The sequence below is a fragment of the Triturus cristatus genome, chromosome 1_2 (genome assembly GCF_964204655.1).
Source record: "Triturus cristatus chromosome 1_2, aTriCri1.1, whole genome shotgun sequence".
NCBI classification, from domain to species: Eukaryota; Metazoa; Chordata; class Amphibia; order Caudata; family Salamandridae; genus Triturus; species Triturus cristatus.
In genome coordinates, this window is record NC_140580.1 from 1,143,721,983 (window position 1) to 1,143,740,701 (window position 18,719).

The following is an 18,719-nucleotide window of genomic DNA, read 5'->3' on the forward strand; positions in this document are numbered from 1 at the left end:
GTTCGCCAAGGAATATAGCGCTTAAAACGTGTATGAAGATATTGAGGGCCCAAGAGGTGGAATGCCCTAAAAGTGATAAGGAGAAGCTTAAAAAGAAAGCGTTTATGGATTTGCAGCCAGTGGAGAGTTTCTAGCGCCACCGATGCAGATGACTTTTTAGGCCACTTCAGTACTAGTCATGCTGCAGCATGCTGGACCATTTGTAGCTTATGTAGGACTGACTTATTTGTCCCTACATAGAGGCTATTACAATAGTCTAGCCTAGATGTAATGAGGGCTACAGCCACTGTTTGCCTTGCTGAAAGGGGAATCAGGTCGATAAACTTCTTTAGGCTTTTTATAATATGGAAACAAGTTCCCGCCACTGCCAAGGATTGTTGTTGTCCTCAAAGATGTTTTAGTTATGTTCCACGAAACCCACAATGAACCAGGACGTAGATTCCATATTATATTCTTTTTTTTCCGCCATGAGATTCGAATGTGTTGAGTGCCCCAGGACCATCATGCTCCAGAAGCTGAGAACTTTGGCATTGAGACACCAGAACAATAACTTCCACATGTGAGGATCTTCGTTTGACCATTAGCTGCTTCAAAACAGCCTCGTGTATCTGTCGACTGCTTCAGAGCTGTATTGGATGAAGAAGCCTGGTTTGTATATGAGAATCACTTTTGCTGGGGAAAAGCATGAAGAAGACCCAATTTAAATGTTGCCCCAGCTGTAACGTGTGTTCCAGTAGGCAGACCAGCATGGAGTCTGTAACCACTATCCGCCAAGGAGCTACGACAGGTGTAATTTATTCCTACTTGTAAGCCTTTCAACTATCTAGCACCAAATATATAGATGACGGGCATATAGTAGGATACAGTGCAGAGGCTCTCCCAAGCTCCAGCACGGACAGGGTGTCTCAAAGGGGTTACTCTAGCGGGAGGCTGGGACTTCAAGTACTCCGAAGAGGAGAATGGAGTCAAGAATAGGTGCCCTTTAACAACTCTGAGTTTTGGAGGGAACTCATTTCCAATGACCAGGTTAAAACCCAGATCCAGGACAGAGACACCCAGCGTTTCACAAACACCACAAACAAAGGACTCCCCTGTCGATCGAGTGGAGTCCCTGGCACCTGAGAGCAAACCTGCCTTGAGAAAGCAATGCCTAATGCCCCAAAGCTTCTCTAAACAGGTGTCTGGGCCCCGTGTCCCCGAAGTCCCAATGCCTCAACAGACGCATCCAGCACAACAACCTCCTTGATCTCCTGAGCCTAAGCCTTGGCACAGACTCTATGCAGCCTGTCTTGGAACCAAGACAGGCTGCATAGAGTTTAGAGCATGTTTGATGCTAGCCTCAGACCCTTGAGGCTAGCATCAAACTCTACAAAGATGATCCACTACATACAGAATGAATCCTGGTCTGAATACAGATTCAGACCAGGACCCAATGAAGACCAAACAAAGACCACGTGGTTTGGTGGGAACGTGAACTTGTTACTGCTCAACAGATTTTCGCATGAAGCAAATCGACACTTGCATATTTGCTTGTGCTAAAATGCAGTTCACAAATATTTTCTAGAGATACAATTTTCTGACCTACTTCGGTAAAGTCTTGAATTAATGAAAGCCGTAAATCTGCACTATTGCAAGGACATATATCATGGGGTGCCCTTTTGTGACTTTCTTTAAGGATTGGGCCTCTAATTAGGTCTAGCGTTTACCAAGACTTTTTTGTTTTTATGAAAATTCGATCTCTGTTTACTGGCTGGCTTGACTGTGAGTGACCGCATTCTGCTCTTTCAGAAGAAGCATCTTGACATGCAAAGTAGTTTTGTTCAGTGCCAGGAGCTACGTTGGCAATGTGTGGTTTTTGAGACCAAATATATTTTTGCTTTTGCCAATGTTATAATGAGGGCCTGGCAGTTCATTAGCAACAAAAACCATGTCCAAGCAAGACGCGCATCAAAACTGACTACCAGAGTCATACCTATTGGCTTTGCCATTGCTTGTTACTTTTCATGTTTTCTATAATTTTGTTGAAGCTGATTTCAATGATTTTCCATTATGAATATTTTTTGGAAATATTGGTATGCATCAACACATTTAACTAAATGATGCATCTAAGAAATGGTACATACAATTTCACAGTTTAATAAAATGTTTTCCCCCAGTTGCATTATTTTTAATGAGCATTTTATTTTTAAAGCAAAGACTCCTCACTCTTACTTTCAAGCTTTTGCATATATTTGCATCTTATCAGAAAGCATCCTGGAAGCATTATACATAGCCTCCTATTTTTATACTGGAACCACTGTCCGTAGTGCATTCTAAACTTACAACATTTCCTTAGAGCGCTCTCTCTTAATAAAGGCTTTGTATTAATGATCCATAAATACAAGTTCGAACGGCATGAACACAAATATTACCTTATCTGCAAACAATGCCATTCCTTGATCCATAATGTGGTGCTGTAAACTGGCAGCCAAAGGGTTTTTCCTGCAGGTGGTTTGTCCTACTTTTCCCACGGACAAACTAAACATGAAAACTTACTGGCCTTGACCCCAAAACAACTTGTCCTGGGCGACTGGCTATAGGAAATGTACACCCCTGCGAGAAGTAAATGCCTCATTAGCAAATTACTGAGTTTGTGCGAAAATCTACGAGGGAGGGTGAATCAATTGGACCCATATGGCGAGAATGGGAAATATGAACGTGATCGATTTAGAAGGGAAAAAAAACAAATGGGCGTAGGAGACAAATTGTCCCAATGCCGTCTGTGGTTACCTACAGCTCCCATGTGAACCCAGGTGGGAGAGCTATGAGAAGACCCTATGTAGCTGAAGTGCTGCATATCGCAATGGGGTTCTTAAGTAGCCCTGGATGTTTGAAGAGAAGCAGTTCAAGCACAGGCACAAATGGCAAACCAGAGGGAGGTGGGGATTCAGCTGGCATGCGTCTGGAGAAATCAATCCAAAAAGCAACCGAGTTAGATAGGCAATGTGTGTGAATTGATGTAGATGCCCTGGTCACAGTCGAGCAGTCTGATGCAGGGACCAGGATTCAAACGAGCGATCAATGCGACCAAAGCCTCATCAGTCCACTAATCTTTGGGACAAGGATACAGGACATCCACGCACATCATGTGATTTATGCGAGGACGTCCATGCACAACTATGGGGATAGGTAATGGGTGTAAAAGGGAGAGTACAGACGTAATGCGGCAAGCAAACCGAGCTTAATAGCCATTATTCAGCCATGTAGTCCTTGATGCAGAGCAACAAAATAAAGTTTTGTTCTATATTAATTTTGAAGGCCCCTGGAGTGATTTGCTGGCTCAGCAGACATAGGTTGAGCATCTTTTGCAACATCTCCTCTTTTATGGGGATGAGTAAATAAATGAAATAGTTTCCCTTTCTTTGCTGCATTCCAAGCCACTCTGCCAACCGTGGGGGACCCCAAGGTATATTAAATTGTCAAATAATAGGATCTTTTTCAGATCTTCATTGTGACCTCAGCCGATCTCCTCTGTTTGCTTTCTTGCAGATAACAATCACGATGCTGAATTTACCAGAGCAATCTGGTCCAAGGAAGAGATGGCACGTAAAATCAGGGCCAGATTCATACAGTCAAAAGAACCGTATTGGAAGAGGAATAGCCTTAATCTTAAAACATCATGTATAAGGGGAAAACATACCAAATATCAGCGCTCTAGACAAAGTAGATCAGCAATTAATTCAGATCTGTTCATGAAATGTGGCCGGTATGGTTCACCACCTGAAAAGTTCAAAACATGATCATTACACTTTCTTAAATAGGTTCCATGTGGTATGTCTGCAAGAGTCTTGGGAAAATGACAGTGTGAGAGACAGGCGGATTACTGAGACACCAGCTGTGACACACTACGGACATTGTTACTGAGCCCCATAGTGCAAGGTGTATATATATATTTAGCGAACCCTGCAGTGGAACTAGAGCTACCTCATTGCATGCCACGCTATTGACTCGTTCACTATGGGGAAGCCCAAAGTAGTCAAGTCCAAAATGACAGAGGGCACATCAGTCATTTTTCTTTTGTTCCTCTCCCGATCATTGGTCTTGCCTTCTGGTGCCCTCAAGGACCTGTCCAGCTGCTCCCTTGTGTCCCTGCCCTCTTGTTTTCTTGCACTCCCCTCTAGTGTTCTCTCCCTTCCTTCATCCCATGTATCCCTTTCCTGTTCTCCTTGCGTTCTTTATATCTTTTCCCTGATCTCCCTACACACATTGTATCCCATTCCTGCCCACCCTGCATCCGTTGCAAATACTTCGGGCCCTCCTTGTATCCCTGTCCTTCCCTCACTGAATGCCTTTCCTGCCCTTCCTGTGCATCCCCTATATGCCTATGCCGCTTGGTTTTCCTTCATTAGCTATTCTCTTGGCATCGTCAATGTATAGAAGAAGTGATCCTAACCACCTGACAACCCCTCCCCTCCCCCCCCCCCCCCCCCCACCCCCCCACCCGCCCCTTCCAACGATGTGCTCTATCTGCCCTCTTTACCGGTCTTTCGCTGTTCTGTTTGTTACTGTGTATGGGGGGTGGATTTCCTACTCTTGTTTGGGTGTTGTCCACATACAAGGTCTGCAAAAAAGGAGCAGGAATGGGGTGTGGTGTAGTTTCCACCCTACAGTAGGAACTCTGTGTTTGTAGACAGCATAATCTTTGGGATTGTGCCAGACTGATTCCATGCACCCCCTCAGGATATGTCGCCCTATAGGCCAGCGAGCTCACAGTGGCACCATAAGCACACCTAGACAGGTAGCAAATGGTTCTGGCAACCACTGAACATGACAACCCTAAACTGAATCACTGACCGTGCGTAGCTCTGTGGTCTGTTTGGTAATGTTGAAAAGCGTTTTTCATTTAGTCCTTGCTTTGGCTGGTAAGATCCTCAGCTCATTTCTTTTTCCTTTACAAGACTCTTCTAGATCCCTTGTTCCAGCCTTTTTCTTTTTAAATGTATTTACGTGTGTTCTAGTAATCATAGTAATGGGTTTTACCTGGATATGGGTGTGGTCAACAATGTGACATCTGACCTCAGTCTACACTTCTATTCTGTGCAGACCAAGCTAGAGGATTGTCGTAACATGATTGCAGCACTGCGGCTGGAGCTGAAGCAGGCAAACAACAAGGTGTGCCACACGGAGCTCAGACTGAAACAAGTCTCTCAGAAGGTAGGAGCTGTGGTTTATCTTGAAGCTCTGCTTTGGCCGTGTTACACGTTAATTTGAAGCTCATTTGCCATGCAGTAGGACCACAATGTTCTCTATAAGAAATTGGGTTATTTGAGACTGGCAAGTATCCACGCCAAGTAATTATTACAGTCCTTGTTGGGGGGAGGGGGGGAAATCTATATGTAACTAAGTTAGCCCGTGCTCAACCCCTTGGTAGCTATGGCACGGAGCAGACCGGCATAACTTAAAAGCAATCAGTAAAGTATGTCCACCACAAGAGTACACTTCTAAAGCTTCTCAGACCAAGGGGCTCACATACTGCCAGTCCAGTCTAGTTGCCACCGATTAGCTGCGAGGTTGCAGAAAAGGCCTTTTGGAGCTGCTTGTATCCCTGGACCTTGAACAGATGGTTAGCCTTATTGTCATTTGTATTTATATAATGCTGACTACCTCTGACGAGGCATTGAAGTCCTTTTTGGTGAGTAGCATGCTACTATGAAACCCAAAGGGTTGTGGTGAATTAGTTGAGGGGATAAATTATTATTGGGAGCGGTAAGCAAACGAGTCTGTAAGTTGGCTAAATAGGATAGAGGAGGGAAGAATTTGGAAAGGGTTATTTGGGAGCTCATAGTAGTGAAGAGGAGTGGGGTGAGTGGAGGTAGGGATATTTTGGAAGAGTGACCAGATGAGTCATTACATGGTGATTTGGGGATATTAGTTGTTTTTCTCTACAGTGGGATGAAAATATATAAATATGTAGATTCATAACCGCGCATGAGGTATACATACATACATTCACAAATACACACACAGATTTTAACATGATGCACATGAAAAATAAAATCAGGAGATATAAAATTCTACTAGATAAAGTTCCATGTGTACATCCATGGATAAATATTGACATGTAACGGGATTTCCGCTTTTGCTTTGTTCAGTTAATTTTTTTCATTTGCATTTGTCCCCCAATATTTCAGTGTTGAAGCACTTATAGAGACAATTGCTATAATACTTTTTACACATTGACAGATGTTAATTATAGGAAGTAAGCACATAGGCATATACTAATCACCTTATGTTATTGGTGGATTGATCTAATTATATATGGTTACAGTGATAACCTAATTAATACTTGCCTATTTTTTATGTATATTTTTTCCAGTTTTGAATATCGTTGGTTATTTTTCATTGTGTGTGTATAGATTTTTTTTCGTGGCATATGAGCCGCAGATCACACACAAAGCATAGATCGCCATCTGGTGTAGGGTACGGATGTTTGCACTTGTTTTTGTCTTGGTAAAGTCTTTGGAAGTCACGAGATAGGAGACTCCTTTGGATGATAGTGCGCATGGGCATCGGCTTCATCTTCAGATTGTTTTTTTCTGCCATCGGGCTCAGATGTGTTTCTCGCGCTCCAATTCGGAACCGTTACCGATTCCACTCTCGACTCGCAATCATTTACCCTTCTCCGGTATTGTTTTCGATCGTGATCCCTACTCGTCGCGCATCTCTATAACATCGAAGTCCTCGATTCCGTCGTCGACAAAGGCCTTCGGGCCTACCTGGGCCTTGGTATCTGGCTCATGGAAAGGACGCCATTCAAGAAATGTCCTCAATGTGGTTCGAAATTTCCCCACACCGATCTGCATGAGGTGTGTAACCTCTGCCTGTCACCGGAGCACGAGGCCAGAGCCTGTGCAGCTTGTGCCTCTTTTCACTTGAAGACCATTCGAGATCGTTGAGCTCGACTAACCATGGCTCGCTCGTCGACCTCCATCCTTGACGACCTCTTCCACGAGGGTGTCGATGTTCCGGAGCAAGTGCAGGCCGAAGAAGGACTCTTCAGCGCCTCCGAAGCCGATGACTCAGACATCAAGGACGTCACTCCTGGGCAGCGGGTCGTAAATAGAGACTTTGACCCCGACCCCCTCCCTCCACCACTGAAAAAGGCTTCGGTCACACCTTCACCTTCGGGCCCAGGTGCACACCGAGAGACTGCTTCCCATGCCCCGCCCTCGGGCCCGGCAAAGAAGCCTACTAAGCCTTCAGGCGATTCGGGCTCGAGTCAGTCTGCCATCGGTACCAAGCGGTCACCGGCACCGAAAAAGAAACAGTCCTCCATCTCCATGCCGAGCGCTGCCTCCACATCCAAGCACTCTGCACTGAAATCTACAGGCACCGCCCCATCGACTCCGAAAAAACACTGAGTAAAGCAAAAAGCCGATCCCTAAAGCTTCGGATTCACACCCTTCCGAGCTGAAAAAACACCCGGTTCCACAAGTGGCCATAGAGACTGTAAAACCTCACAGTTCCAAGCCAAAGGAGCACAAAACCGTTCCAGAGTCGGTGCCGCGTAAGTCTGCCGAACCGAAACGGTCGGCGCCGAAAGAACAGCCTCCATCAGAAGAGCTATTTAGACCAGACCCTAAACAGAAAACTCTTCTAAAAGAACCCAAAACTGGTCAACTGACTGAGTGCAAAGAAAAGACCATTGGATACTCCTGCACCGCCTCCACCACCTTAAAAAAAGCGATATTGCCACATCTCCCCTCAGGGTCCCGTCCCCTCCACCTCCTCCCCCACCACACCATTCTCCTCCACCAATGGATGATGATGACACCTCTGACACAGGAGGGGGTGAAGATGATGAGCCACTAGGGGGTCCACCTTATTCCCCTGACCCCTGGGAAGATTACAGTACGCCAGATGTCCCTAATGTTCCACAGGATGAAATCTACTCCTCCAGGCCTACCCCTCCAGAGGACACAATGGGTTTTCATCAGCTTCTCCACAGAGCTGCCCAATACCACGGGTTTGACTTGCATACTGACCCTGTGGAAGACTATTTCCTTATGGACACCTTTGATAACCCACTAAAGTCCACCACTATTCTGCCCATGCTAAAAGGAGTCCCCAAGCATGCACCTGAGGTATTTAAAGATCCTGTCAGGGCTCGGGTTATTAACCCCAGGATCGAGAAAGTACAAGGCTGCCCCAGCAGACCCAGCTTACATAAAGGGCCCCGTGCCACTAGACTCCCTTGTAGTCTCCAATGCTAGAAAGAGGGCCAACTCTCAGATAGGGGCCGCCCCACCCCCGATGGCAAAAGAACCGCTTCACAGGCAGCTAACCTATGGCGTATCGCCAACACTCAAGCACTGTTAGCCAGGTACGATGGGGCACATTACGACCAGCTAGAAACCCTATTGCAACACCTCCCAGACAAATATAAGGACAAGGCCAATAACCTTATACAGGAGGCGAAAGTCCTCACCAACACCTCCATTCTATGCGCACTGGACGTGGCAGACACCGCCTCCAGAGCTGTCAACTTAAGTGTTCTCCTGCGTAGACATGCCTGGCTACGCATTTCAGGCTTTAAACCTGAGGTACAAAGTTCCATCTTAAACCAACCATTCGAACAGGAACACCTATTTGGCCCTAAAGTAGATTCATCCCTTTAAAAGATGAAAGAGGACACGGACACAGCTAAATCAATGGGAGCCTTGCAATTGCAAGCTCCCAGGCGTTCCTTTTGTCATTCCTCTTACAAGGGCACCTCCAGAGGCTACTCCTCTGACAACCCCTCCACCTCTTGTAAGACTCCCACCCAGTCTACATTTACCAGAGGTTACCAGAGAGGTGGCTACAGAGGAAACCATAACAAAGGTAGAGGCAAGACCAACAACACCCGCTCTGCCTCCACTCCTACCCAATGACTTCCCACCGTTCCCCCTGGCCCATTCCACTCCAGTTGGTGGAAGATTACAACAGTTTTGCAGCGTGAATCTTTCTGGATTCACTATGCTGTGCATTATTCCGCGATCTTGTGGTTGGGTCCGGATTCGTAGTCTTTTCTTTGTTTTTTTTTTTTTTTTTTTCGTAGCCCAGGTGGGCGTCGACGTACACCATTTGGTGCACCTCCCGTGACGTCGTCGTGCTTCCTGCGGAAGTCCCACCTTTGGGGCGCCATCTTCAGATTCTTTTTTCCGCCGTTGGGTCTGGATCGTCATCGGGAAGCTCCAGAATTACACTCGAAGGAAGAAGGAAGAAAAGCGAGTTTCGTCGATAGAAACACTAGAAGATATCAGGAAAGGAAAAGATTTCATCAGGAGCGCGAAGAAAGGAGGACCAGCGCCCTTTTTCTTCGACGGCCTTGGAGAATGCACGCTCAGAGACCCTGAGCGCAATGGACAAGACGCCATTCAAGTTCTGCCCAAACTGCCACCACAAGTTCGCGCAGAGAGACCAGCATCCGGTCTGCAACCTCTGCCTACCGGTCGATCACCAGAGTATCGACTGCAACGCCTGCTCAGCCTTCGCGCCGAAGACACTCAGGGTGAGAGAGCGGCAGAGAAGGGCCAACGCCAGCATGGACGGCAAGGAGAAGCCCCCGACGCTCTACGCTCTGGGCCTCTCCTCAGACGACGTCGCCGAGACAGCCGAAAACTTCACGGTCGTAGAGACCGACAAGAAAAAAGAAGACGAGGTAAGAGAATCGTCGAGCGCAAAACAAAAAGTACCTCGACAACACGAGGGTGACTCGAGAAAATCTGAGTCAAAGTCCACGAAGGGAGCCCCGGCGCCGAAAACTTCGACGTCCAAAGGGGGAACCACGGACAAGAGGCCGAGCGGATCCTTAGATAAGGACTCCCCGGTGCCGAAAGACGCCGAAAGGCAAGGGTCGTCGAAAGCATCCCATGAAACGGGCCGATCGACGCAGAAAGAACGTTCGACGTCGACGCAAGGTTCATCGAAAAGACCCGCGGTCGACGCCGAAAGCATCTCCGAGATGGAGAAGAAGAAGAGGCGGCTCGAGGCCGAAATGGAGAACATCCTTCAAAGAAAGAAGGAGTTCGACGCCAGAATGAAGGAATTCAAGATTCCAACGGTTCCATCGGCGGGCGTCGAGGAGGTCGAAGACGAGTTCGACGCCGAAGGGCTGACAAGGGAACTCGAAGAGGAAGAAGAGCCCTATTATGAGGAAGAAGCCGAGGAAGAAGACCAACGGTCGTTCTACGAATCGGCGGCATCTACCAGCAACGACGTCGAATGGCACTATCTCGACACCGAAAACCCGGAAGAGCCCGTGGACACGTACCCTTCGAGGCCTTCGCCACCCGACGACATCGGGGTCTACAATATGGTGGTCAGGAGCGCAGCAATGGCCTTCGGCGTCAAACTCGACGAGGAGAAACCGAAAGCAGATTTTCTCGTCGAGACACTGCTCCCCATCCAGACAAGGAGCCAGTTCCTCCCCATGCTACAAAGCGTGATGAATCAGGGGAGAGAAGCCTTCAAGGAACCTGCAACCTGCCGGTCGATCACGCCCAGGACAGAGAAGAAATATAAGCACTCCTCCCTGGACCCCCCTTACATCAAGGGTAGCGTGACCGCGGACTCCATCATAGCCTCCACGGCCAGGAGAAGGGCCAACGTACCAGCAACTTCGGGCCCACCCCCGGATAAGGAGAGCAGGAGAATTGACCTCACAGGAAGAAAGGTCGAGAGGAACGCCGCAATGCACTGGCGCATGGCGAATTCAAATGCACTCCTCAATAGACACCAGTACCAGCACTGGGATGAGATGGGGGAAGTTAGTAAAGCACCTCCCCGAAGAATTCCGGCAGAGAGCCTCTCACCTGATAGATGAAGGCAAAAACATCGCCAACTCCTGTATAAAGACGGCGTTGGATGGGGCAGAGACTTCAGCAAGACTCATGGCCTTAGGGGTCACAGAGAGGAGGCATGCATGGCTAAGAATCTCGGGATTCAAGCCGGAAGTGCAGAACAACATCCTTGGCACCCCCTTCAATGGAGAGACACTGTTCGGAGCAACAGTGGACGACAAGCTCACCCAGCTGAAAAAAGAAAACGAGACGGCCAGGTCCATGGGGGCCCTACAGCTGAGGGGAATGAGGCGAGGAAATCCCTCGAAGACCCTACGGTAGGGGAGGAAGCCAGCAGGGGACGTCGCACCAGGCGTTCCAACAAAGTCAGCAGGGTGAAGGTCACGGACAAGGTCAGCAGAAGCAAACCTGGCAATATCAACCTCGGGGCCAGTCCTTTCGCGGGAGAGGGAACGGACGTGGCCAAAGGAGGAGAGGGGGCGAACAGCCCTCGACAAAGTGACTCAGCACGCAAGAGGACGCCTACCCTCGTCAGGACCCCAAGGGTGAGGCGCAAAAAAGTGTCATCAGGGGGAAGAGAAAATTCAAGAGCCTACGAGCATACGACACCAGTAGGCGGAAGACTGAGGTTCTACCTTCAGGAGTGGCGGCGTATGACCACAGACAAGTGGATACGGAACGTTGTGCAGTACGGGTACTGCGTAGATTTGGAGAAAAGACCTCCAAACAGGAAACCAAGGGGAAGACTGAGATCGGCCCAAGAACTGGCAATACTCAGAGAAGAAACGCGGAAACTCCTGCAAAAGGGAGCCATAGAGACAGTGCCGTTCAGAGAACGCAACAAAGGGGTCTACTCAAACTACTTCGTGGTTCCGAAGGTAGACGGAGACCTCAGACCCATACTAGACCTCCGTTACCTAAACAAGTTCATCAGAACGCAAAGGTTCAAAATGACTTCACTGCAGGAGGTTCTACCACAGATAAGGGAAGGGGACTTCATGGTCACCGTGGACCTCAAGGATGCCTATCTTCACATCCCAATAAACAGAAGGCACAAGGGCCTTCTAAGATTCAACATCGAACAAGAACACTACCAGTTCACGACCCTGGCCTTCGGGTTAAAATCAGCACCAAGGGTCTTTACAAAATGCCTGTCGGCGGTAGCGGCGCACCTACGAAGGCAGGGAATACATGTCTACCCCTGCTTGGACGACTGGCTGGTCAAGGCAAACTCACGCGGAAAGTGCGAGAGGCACGCAAAACGCGTAACAGACACCCTCACAAAACTGGGATTCTTGATCCACTGGGGAAAATCATCGATGGAACCAGAGCAGGTGAAGATTTTCCTGGGGGCAAAGATCAACTCCCGCAACAGTACAGTAGTGCCCAGCGAGAGGAGGACAGAGGCTCTACTGAAGGAGGCGAAGCTCTACCAGAAGGGGCGAGCTCTGACAGTGAGGGCTGTGAGCAAGATGATGGGGATGATGGCGTCCTGTATCCAGCTGGTGCCGAATGTGCGCCTGCACATGAGACCATTCCAGGAATGGCTGCAACAACAATGGTCACAAGCAAACGGAAGCTGGGAGGATCTAGTGGTTGTTACGCACGCAGTGCAGGAGGAGATAACTTGGTGGAACAGAGGCAACATAACAGCAGGGAGAAGCCTGACACCACCAATCCCAACAGTGACCATTACCACGGACGCATCGCAGAAGGGATGGGGAGCGCACATGGACAACCTCAGAGTGAGGGGTCTATGGGCCCCAGCAGATGCGGTCCGCCATATCAACTACCTCGAGTTGAAAACAATCCTGCTAGCCCTGAAGGCATTCCAGAGGCACCTGTTCAACAAGAGGGTGCTGGTTCAAACAGACAACACCACGGCGATGTTCTACATCAACAAACAAGGGGGGACACAGTCGTTCCCACTCTCATCCCTAGCTCAGGAGATTTGGAGATGGGCCATACCTCTCAGGATAGATCTACTGGCAATTCACCTACCGGGGAAGGACAATGTGGAGGCAGACTGGCTAAGCAGGCAGACCTCAGCATCACACGAGTGGGAGCTCAATGGCCAGGAAACGGAGAAACTCTTCCGGAGATGGGGGACTCCCACAATAGACCTTTTTGCAACACGCCACAATGCAAAATGCCAAAGCTTCGCGTCCAGGCAACCAGATCAGCAATCCAAGGGAAATGCCCTATGGATAAGCTGGTCGAGGACATTTGCCTACGCCTTTCCACCGATACCCCTGTTGCACAGAGTGCTCGACAAGTGCAGAACCAGCAACATGACCCTGATCCTGGTGGCTCCGCAGTGGGCAAGGCAGACATGGTTCTCACAAATTCAAGAAATGGCACAAGGCGACCCACACAGGTTCGAGAGGAGGAAGGACCTGCTCTCAATGCAAAACGGAGAGGTCCTGCACCCAGAGCCAGAGACACTCAACCTGGCGGCATGGCTCCTGAAGACATAGAGTTCGCGCACCTAAGATTGCCGCCGAGCACGATGCGAGTGCTACGGGAGGCGAGGAAACCAACTACACGAAAATGCTACAGCGCAAAGTGGAAGAGGTTCACTGTGTGGTGCCGGAAAAAGGGCCTGCAAAACAGAATGACAAGAGACTCAACAGTACTGAGGTACCTCACACACCTTCTAGAGAGTAACCTCTGCTCGAGCTCACTAAGGGTACACCTGGCGGCCATCGTGGCCTACACCAGAGGTGAAAAAGGTGGAAGTTTCTTCAGCTCGCAGGTGGTGAGGAGATTCATGGAAGGAGCCAAAAGGATGGCCCCCCCGAAAAGGTTGCCGCCGCCGGCATGGAATCTGAATGTGGTCCTGACGGAGCTCATGAAGGCACCGTTTGAACCCATTCACAAGGCCACACTGCAGATGTTGACTATGAAAACAGCCTTTCTGGTGGCCATAACCTCACTACGCAGGGTGAGCGAGCTTCAAGCACTAACGCTGCAGGAACCCTACATTCAGATTCACAAAGATAGAATAGTCCTGAGAACGGACCCACACTTCATGCCAAAGGTAGTGTCGGCGTTCCACATAAATCAGGCTATCCAGATACCAAGTTTCTTCCAAAACCCGACTACAAACGCAGAAAAGGCACTGCACACCCTCGATGCCAGAAGAGCGGTGATGCACTACATTGAGAGAACCAAGGAACTCAGGAAGTCGAAACAGCTGTTTGTGTCCTTTGCTACTAGCTTCATGGGTAGACCAGTGACTAAGGGCACCATCGCAAGGTGGATTGCCCTCACTATTCAATTCTGCCACAAACAGGCTGGACAGGAGCTAGCGGAGGGGCCGCAGGCTCACTCCACAAGGAAGAAAGGGGCCACCGTGGCCTTCCTGGCGAACACGCCCATCCAGGACATATGCCTCGCGGCAACTTGGGCATCTGTGCACACGTTCACGAAACACTACTGCGTGGACATTCAGATGAACAAGGAGGCACAGGTTGGACAGAAGGTGCTTCAGCACATTTTCAACGACCAACGCTCATCTACCACCCAGCCGCCACAGAACTAGGAAAACCGCTACAAAATCGATGCACAGCATAGTGAATCCAGAAAGATTCACGCTGCAAAACGAATAGTTTCTTACCTGTCGGTGTAGTTTTGCAGCTTGAAGATCTTTCTGGATTCACTAGCGAACCCACCCACCTCCGCCAGGAAGATGAGGCTGGAGGAAGAGGGGGTAAAATGGATAAGATCAAAGAAATACAAACATACAGATAAAGGAACAAGAAGGATTAATCAATCGCCTAGGGTTAAAAAAAAAAAGAAAAAAAAAGAGGAAAGGAAAAAAGAACCCGAAGATGGCGCCCCAAAGGTGGGACTTCCGCAGGAAGCACGACGACGTCACGGGAGGTGCACCAAATGGTGTACGTCGACGCCCACCTGGGCTACGAAAAAAAAAAAAAAAAAACAAAGGAAAGACTACGAATCCGGACCCAACCACAAGATCGCGGAATAATGCACAGCATAGTGAATCCAGAAAGATCTTCAAGCTGCAAAACTACACCGACAGGTAAACTATTCGTTCCTGCCTGTTTGGACCAACATCACCACAGACAGGTGGGTGAGACAAATCATTCAATCGGGTTACTTTCTAGAACTCCCCTCTACCCCCCCAAACATACCGCCCAAACAGTTCCCAATGTCTTTAGAACATTTATCACTGCTCAAGCAGGAAGTCATCTCCCTTCTACAAAAGAGTGCAATAGAACCAGTTCCCCTGCACCAACAAAACACAGGAGTTTACACTCTGTATTTTCTTTTACCCAAAAAGGACGGTTCTCGGAGACCTATTCTCCACCTCAGATCCCTAAACCTCTCCATACACTCTTTTCCATTTTCACATGGTCACACTTCAGCAGGTCCTTCCTCTTCTTTCACAAGGCGACTTCCTTGCCACTCTAGATCTCAAGGACGCCTACTTTCATATTCCTATTCACACATCTCACAGGAAATATCTCAGGTTTGCAGTGGATGGTCAACACTACCAATTCAAAGTACTCCCTTTCGGAGTCACCACAGCACTCCGGGTATTCACCAAGTGCCTGGCGGTAGTGGCAGCTCATCTAAGGAGACCGCACCTTCACGTCTTCCCATATTTGGACGACTGGCTCTTAAAAGCCAGCTCATACAGTCAGTGTGTACAACACACTCACGCCACTATTCAACTACTCCACGACTTGGGGTTTACAGTCAACCACGCAAAGTCTCATCTACAACCGTCCCACATACAACAGTACCTAGGTGCCACAATAGACACCTCAAAAGTGCTTACTTATCCCAGTCCAACCAGGATAGCAAGCATGCAATCCCTCGTAACCAAATTTCGGCCTCAACACTCTTTTCCAGCTCAAGTGTTCATGCAACTCATAGGGATGATGGCCTCTTGCATATTCATAGTGCCTCACACAAGACTCCAGATGCGTCCTCTCCAAGAGTGCCTAGCACACCAATGGAACCAGGCTCAAGGTCAGTTAACAGATCTGGTGTTGGTAGACAGTCGCACTCATCGCTCTCTGCAGTGGTGGAACACCAAAAACCTTTCCAAAGGGCGACCGTTCCTAGAGCCAGTTCCACAGATTGTCCTGACAGCGGACGCATCGCTTTCCGGCTGGGGAGCTCATCTTTTACATCACACCATGCAGGGCAGGTGGACTCCGCAGCAAAAATTACTCCACATCAACCACCTGGAGTTACTAGCCATATTCCTAGCCCTAAAGGCATTCCAGAAGCAAATATCAGGCAAGGCTGTCCTTGTCCACACGAACAACATGACAGCCATGTACTACATACAGAAACAAGGCGGCACACATTCTCTACAGCTCTCAGCTAGCACAAATCCTATGGCGATGGGCTTTACCGCAAAACATTTTTCTCCTAGCCCAACATGTCCTCAACAACATAGCCGATCTGTTAAGCCGTCAAACGCAATAGATTCACGAGTGGGAACTTCATCCACAAGTTCTTCAACCCTTTTTCCAGTTGGGGGGGGGCAGCCAGAGATAGACCTCTTAGCCACACATGAAAACGCCAAATGCCCAAGCTTAGCCACCAGATTTCCTCACCCATTGTCCAAAGGCAATGCGATATGGATGAATTGGTCAGGCAAATTTGCGTACGCTTTTCCGCCTCTCCCACTTATTCCAATGGTGGTGCGAAAGCTACAGCAGCACTCACTGACTCTCATTCAAGTTGCTCCAACTAGGGCCAGACAACCGTGGTACACCACATTACTGGAACTCTCTGTGGTTCCGCACCAAAAACTGCACCTCTCCCCACGCCTCTTAACCCAGAACCATGGAGAGATCAGACACCCGGACCCAGCTCAGCTCAACCTTGCGGTCTGGCTCCTGAGGTCTAAGAATTCGGTTACCTTACCCCCTGACTGTATGAACGTTATTAAAGAGGCTAGACGTCCAACCACTAGAGCCTGCTATGCAGCCAAGTGGAAAAGATTTGTTATATATTGTCATAACAGCATCAACCCCCTAGATGTGTCTATCCAACACATCATAAGTTACCTACTACATCTCCAAAGGTGTAACTTAGCATACACATCTATCAGGTTGCACCTCGCTGCCATAGCGACTTATTTACAGAATAGACAACACTCATCACTTTTCAGACTACCTGCCATCAAACCATTAATGGAAGGCCTCAAAAGAAGAATTCCTCCCAGAGTACCACCCTCACCTGTGTGGAATTTAAACATAGTTCTCACAAGACTAATGGGTCCTCCATTTGAACCTCTAAATAAATGTGCGCTACAGTTTTTAACATGGAAGGTTGCTTTTATAGTGGCAATCACTTCTCTTAGAAGAATTAGTGAGCTCCAAGCACTAACCATTCAGGAACCTTTCTTACAAATACATCATAATAAGGTTGTTGTATGAACTAATCCTAAAGTTATTTCTCCCTTCCACCTCAATCAGTCTGTAGAGTTGCCAGTGTTCTTCTCGCAACCACAAACAGTCCCCCTAAAGCCCACTCTACCCGAAAGATAGGGGCTTCAGGGGCATTTTTAGGGAACATTCCCTTACATGACATCTGCAAAGCAGCTACATGGTCTACACCGCACACATTCACAAAGCACTATTGTGTAGATGTGCTAACAAAACAGCAAGCTAGTGTGGGCCAAGCTGTACTCAAAACATTATTGCAAACCACTGCAACAGATACTGGTGGTCGCCGCTAAGGACGGGTACTGCTATACAATCTATGCTTAGTGTGTGATCTGCAGCTCATATGCCTCGAACGGCAAATGCTACTTACCAGTATGCATCTGTTCTTGGCATGTAGAGCTGCAGATACACACACGCCCGCCCACCTCCCCGGCTACCTTTCTGTTCCAGTATTATCCTATTTAGATACAGCACACATGGGCATCTTATCTGTTTCTCACAAAACTGCATCATTTCCCTGTTGGCGAAAAACAATCTGAAGATGGAGCCGATGCCCATGTGCAATATCATTCAAAGGAGGAATCTCCTATCTCGTGACTTCCAAAGACTTTTCCAAGACGAAAACAAGTGCAAACATACGGGCCCAACACCAGATGGCGATCTATGCTTAGTGTGTGGATCTACATGCCAACAACAGATGCATACTGGTAAGTAGCATTTTCCATAGATAGATAGATAGATTTGATTATTTGAGTCCTGTATCGATTTTTTTTAAAGTAGTAAGTGCATGAATAGTTAACATTTGCACATAATTTCTGTATAATCATGTGTATGTTGTGATATGAGTGATTATAAAACACATAAGCATGTAGTCAAATGCTTGTTATTTATGTAATTCATTATATACATTTAAAGCAGAAATAGCCGTTATATACATTTAAAGCAGAAATAGCCGAAACATGTAACAAAGTATATATTTAATTGAATTAATTCATATAGTTAGATTAATTTAATTAATTAATTGATTAATTTAATTTGATCGATTAATATGTACATTTGTACAAAGAAATGCACATACTTGAATACATACATATAATCAAAGTATGCATGCTTACACACACATGTATATGTACCATTAGTGTCCTCTACATGCTATTGCTGTACATTTTGTATTCTGAATACAGTAGTCTTGTAGGGAAGGGCCAGCTCTTGAGTAATCTTCTGAAGATAAAATGATTAGCTGGGGATCTTCTGTTTGAGGTTAATGAATTCCATATTTCTGCTGCTTAAACAGAGAAAGATGTTCCGCCCATGGTTATTTCCTTGAATGCTGGGATTTTCAGGTCCGGGCCAATCCAGATGGAGGAGATTGTTGTATATATTTTGTCATTTTCTTCCTGTTGAAGAGCGGTCCTGTTCCGTGTATTGCTTTGTGGGTGATGCAAGCAGAGTGAAAGTGAAT

General features: G+C 47.7%; 1 protein-coding gene across 2 annotated transcripts in view; it reads left to right on the plus strand.

The window, feature by feature from the left end:
* The window catches only part of TSC1 (TSC complex subunit 1), a 296,095-nt gene that overhangs the window by 227,159 nt on the left and 50,217 nt on the right, over window positions 1-18,719 (plus strand). For both annotated transcript variants that reach the window (XM_085613904.1, XM_085613905.1), the window contains one exon: window positions 5,083-5,193. In XM_085613904.1, the coding sequence (XP_085470030.1) occupies window positions 5,083-5,193 (111 nt within the window). The remainder of the gene's footprint in view (window positions 1-5,082; window positions 5,194-18,719) is intronic.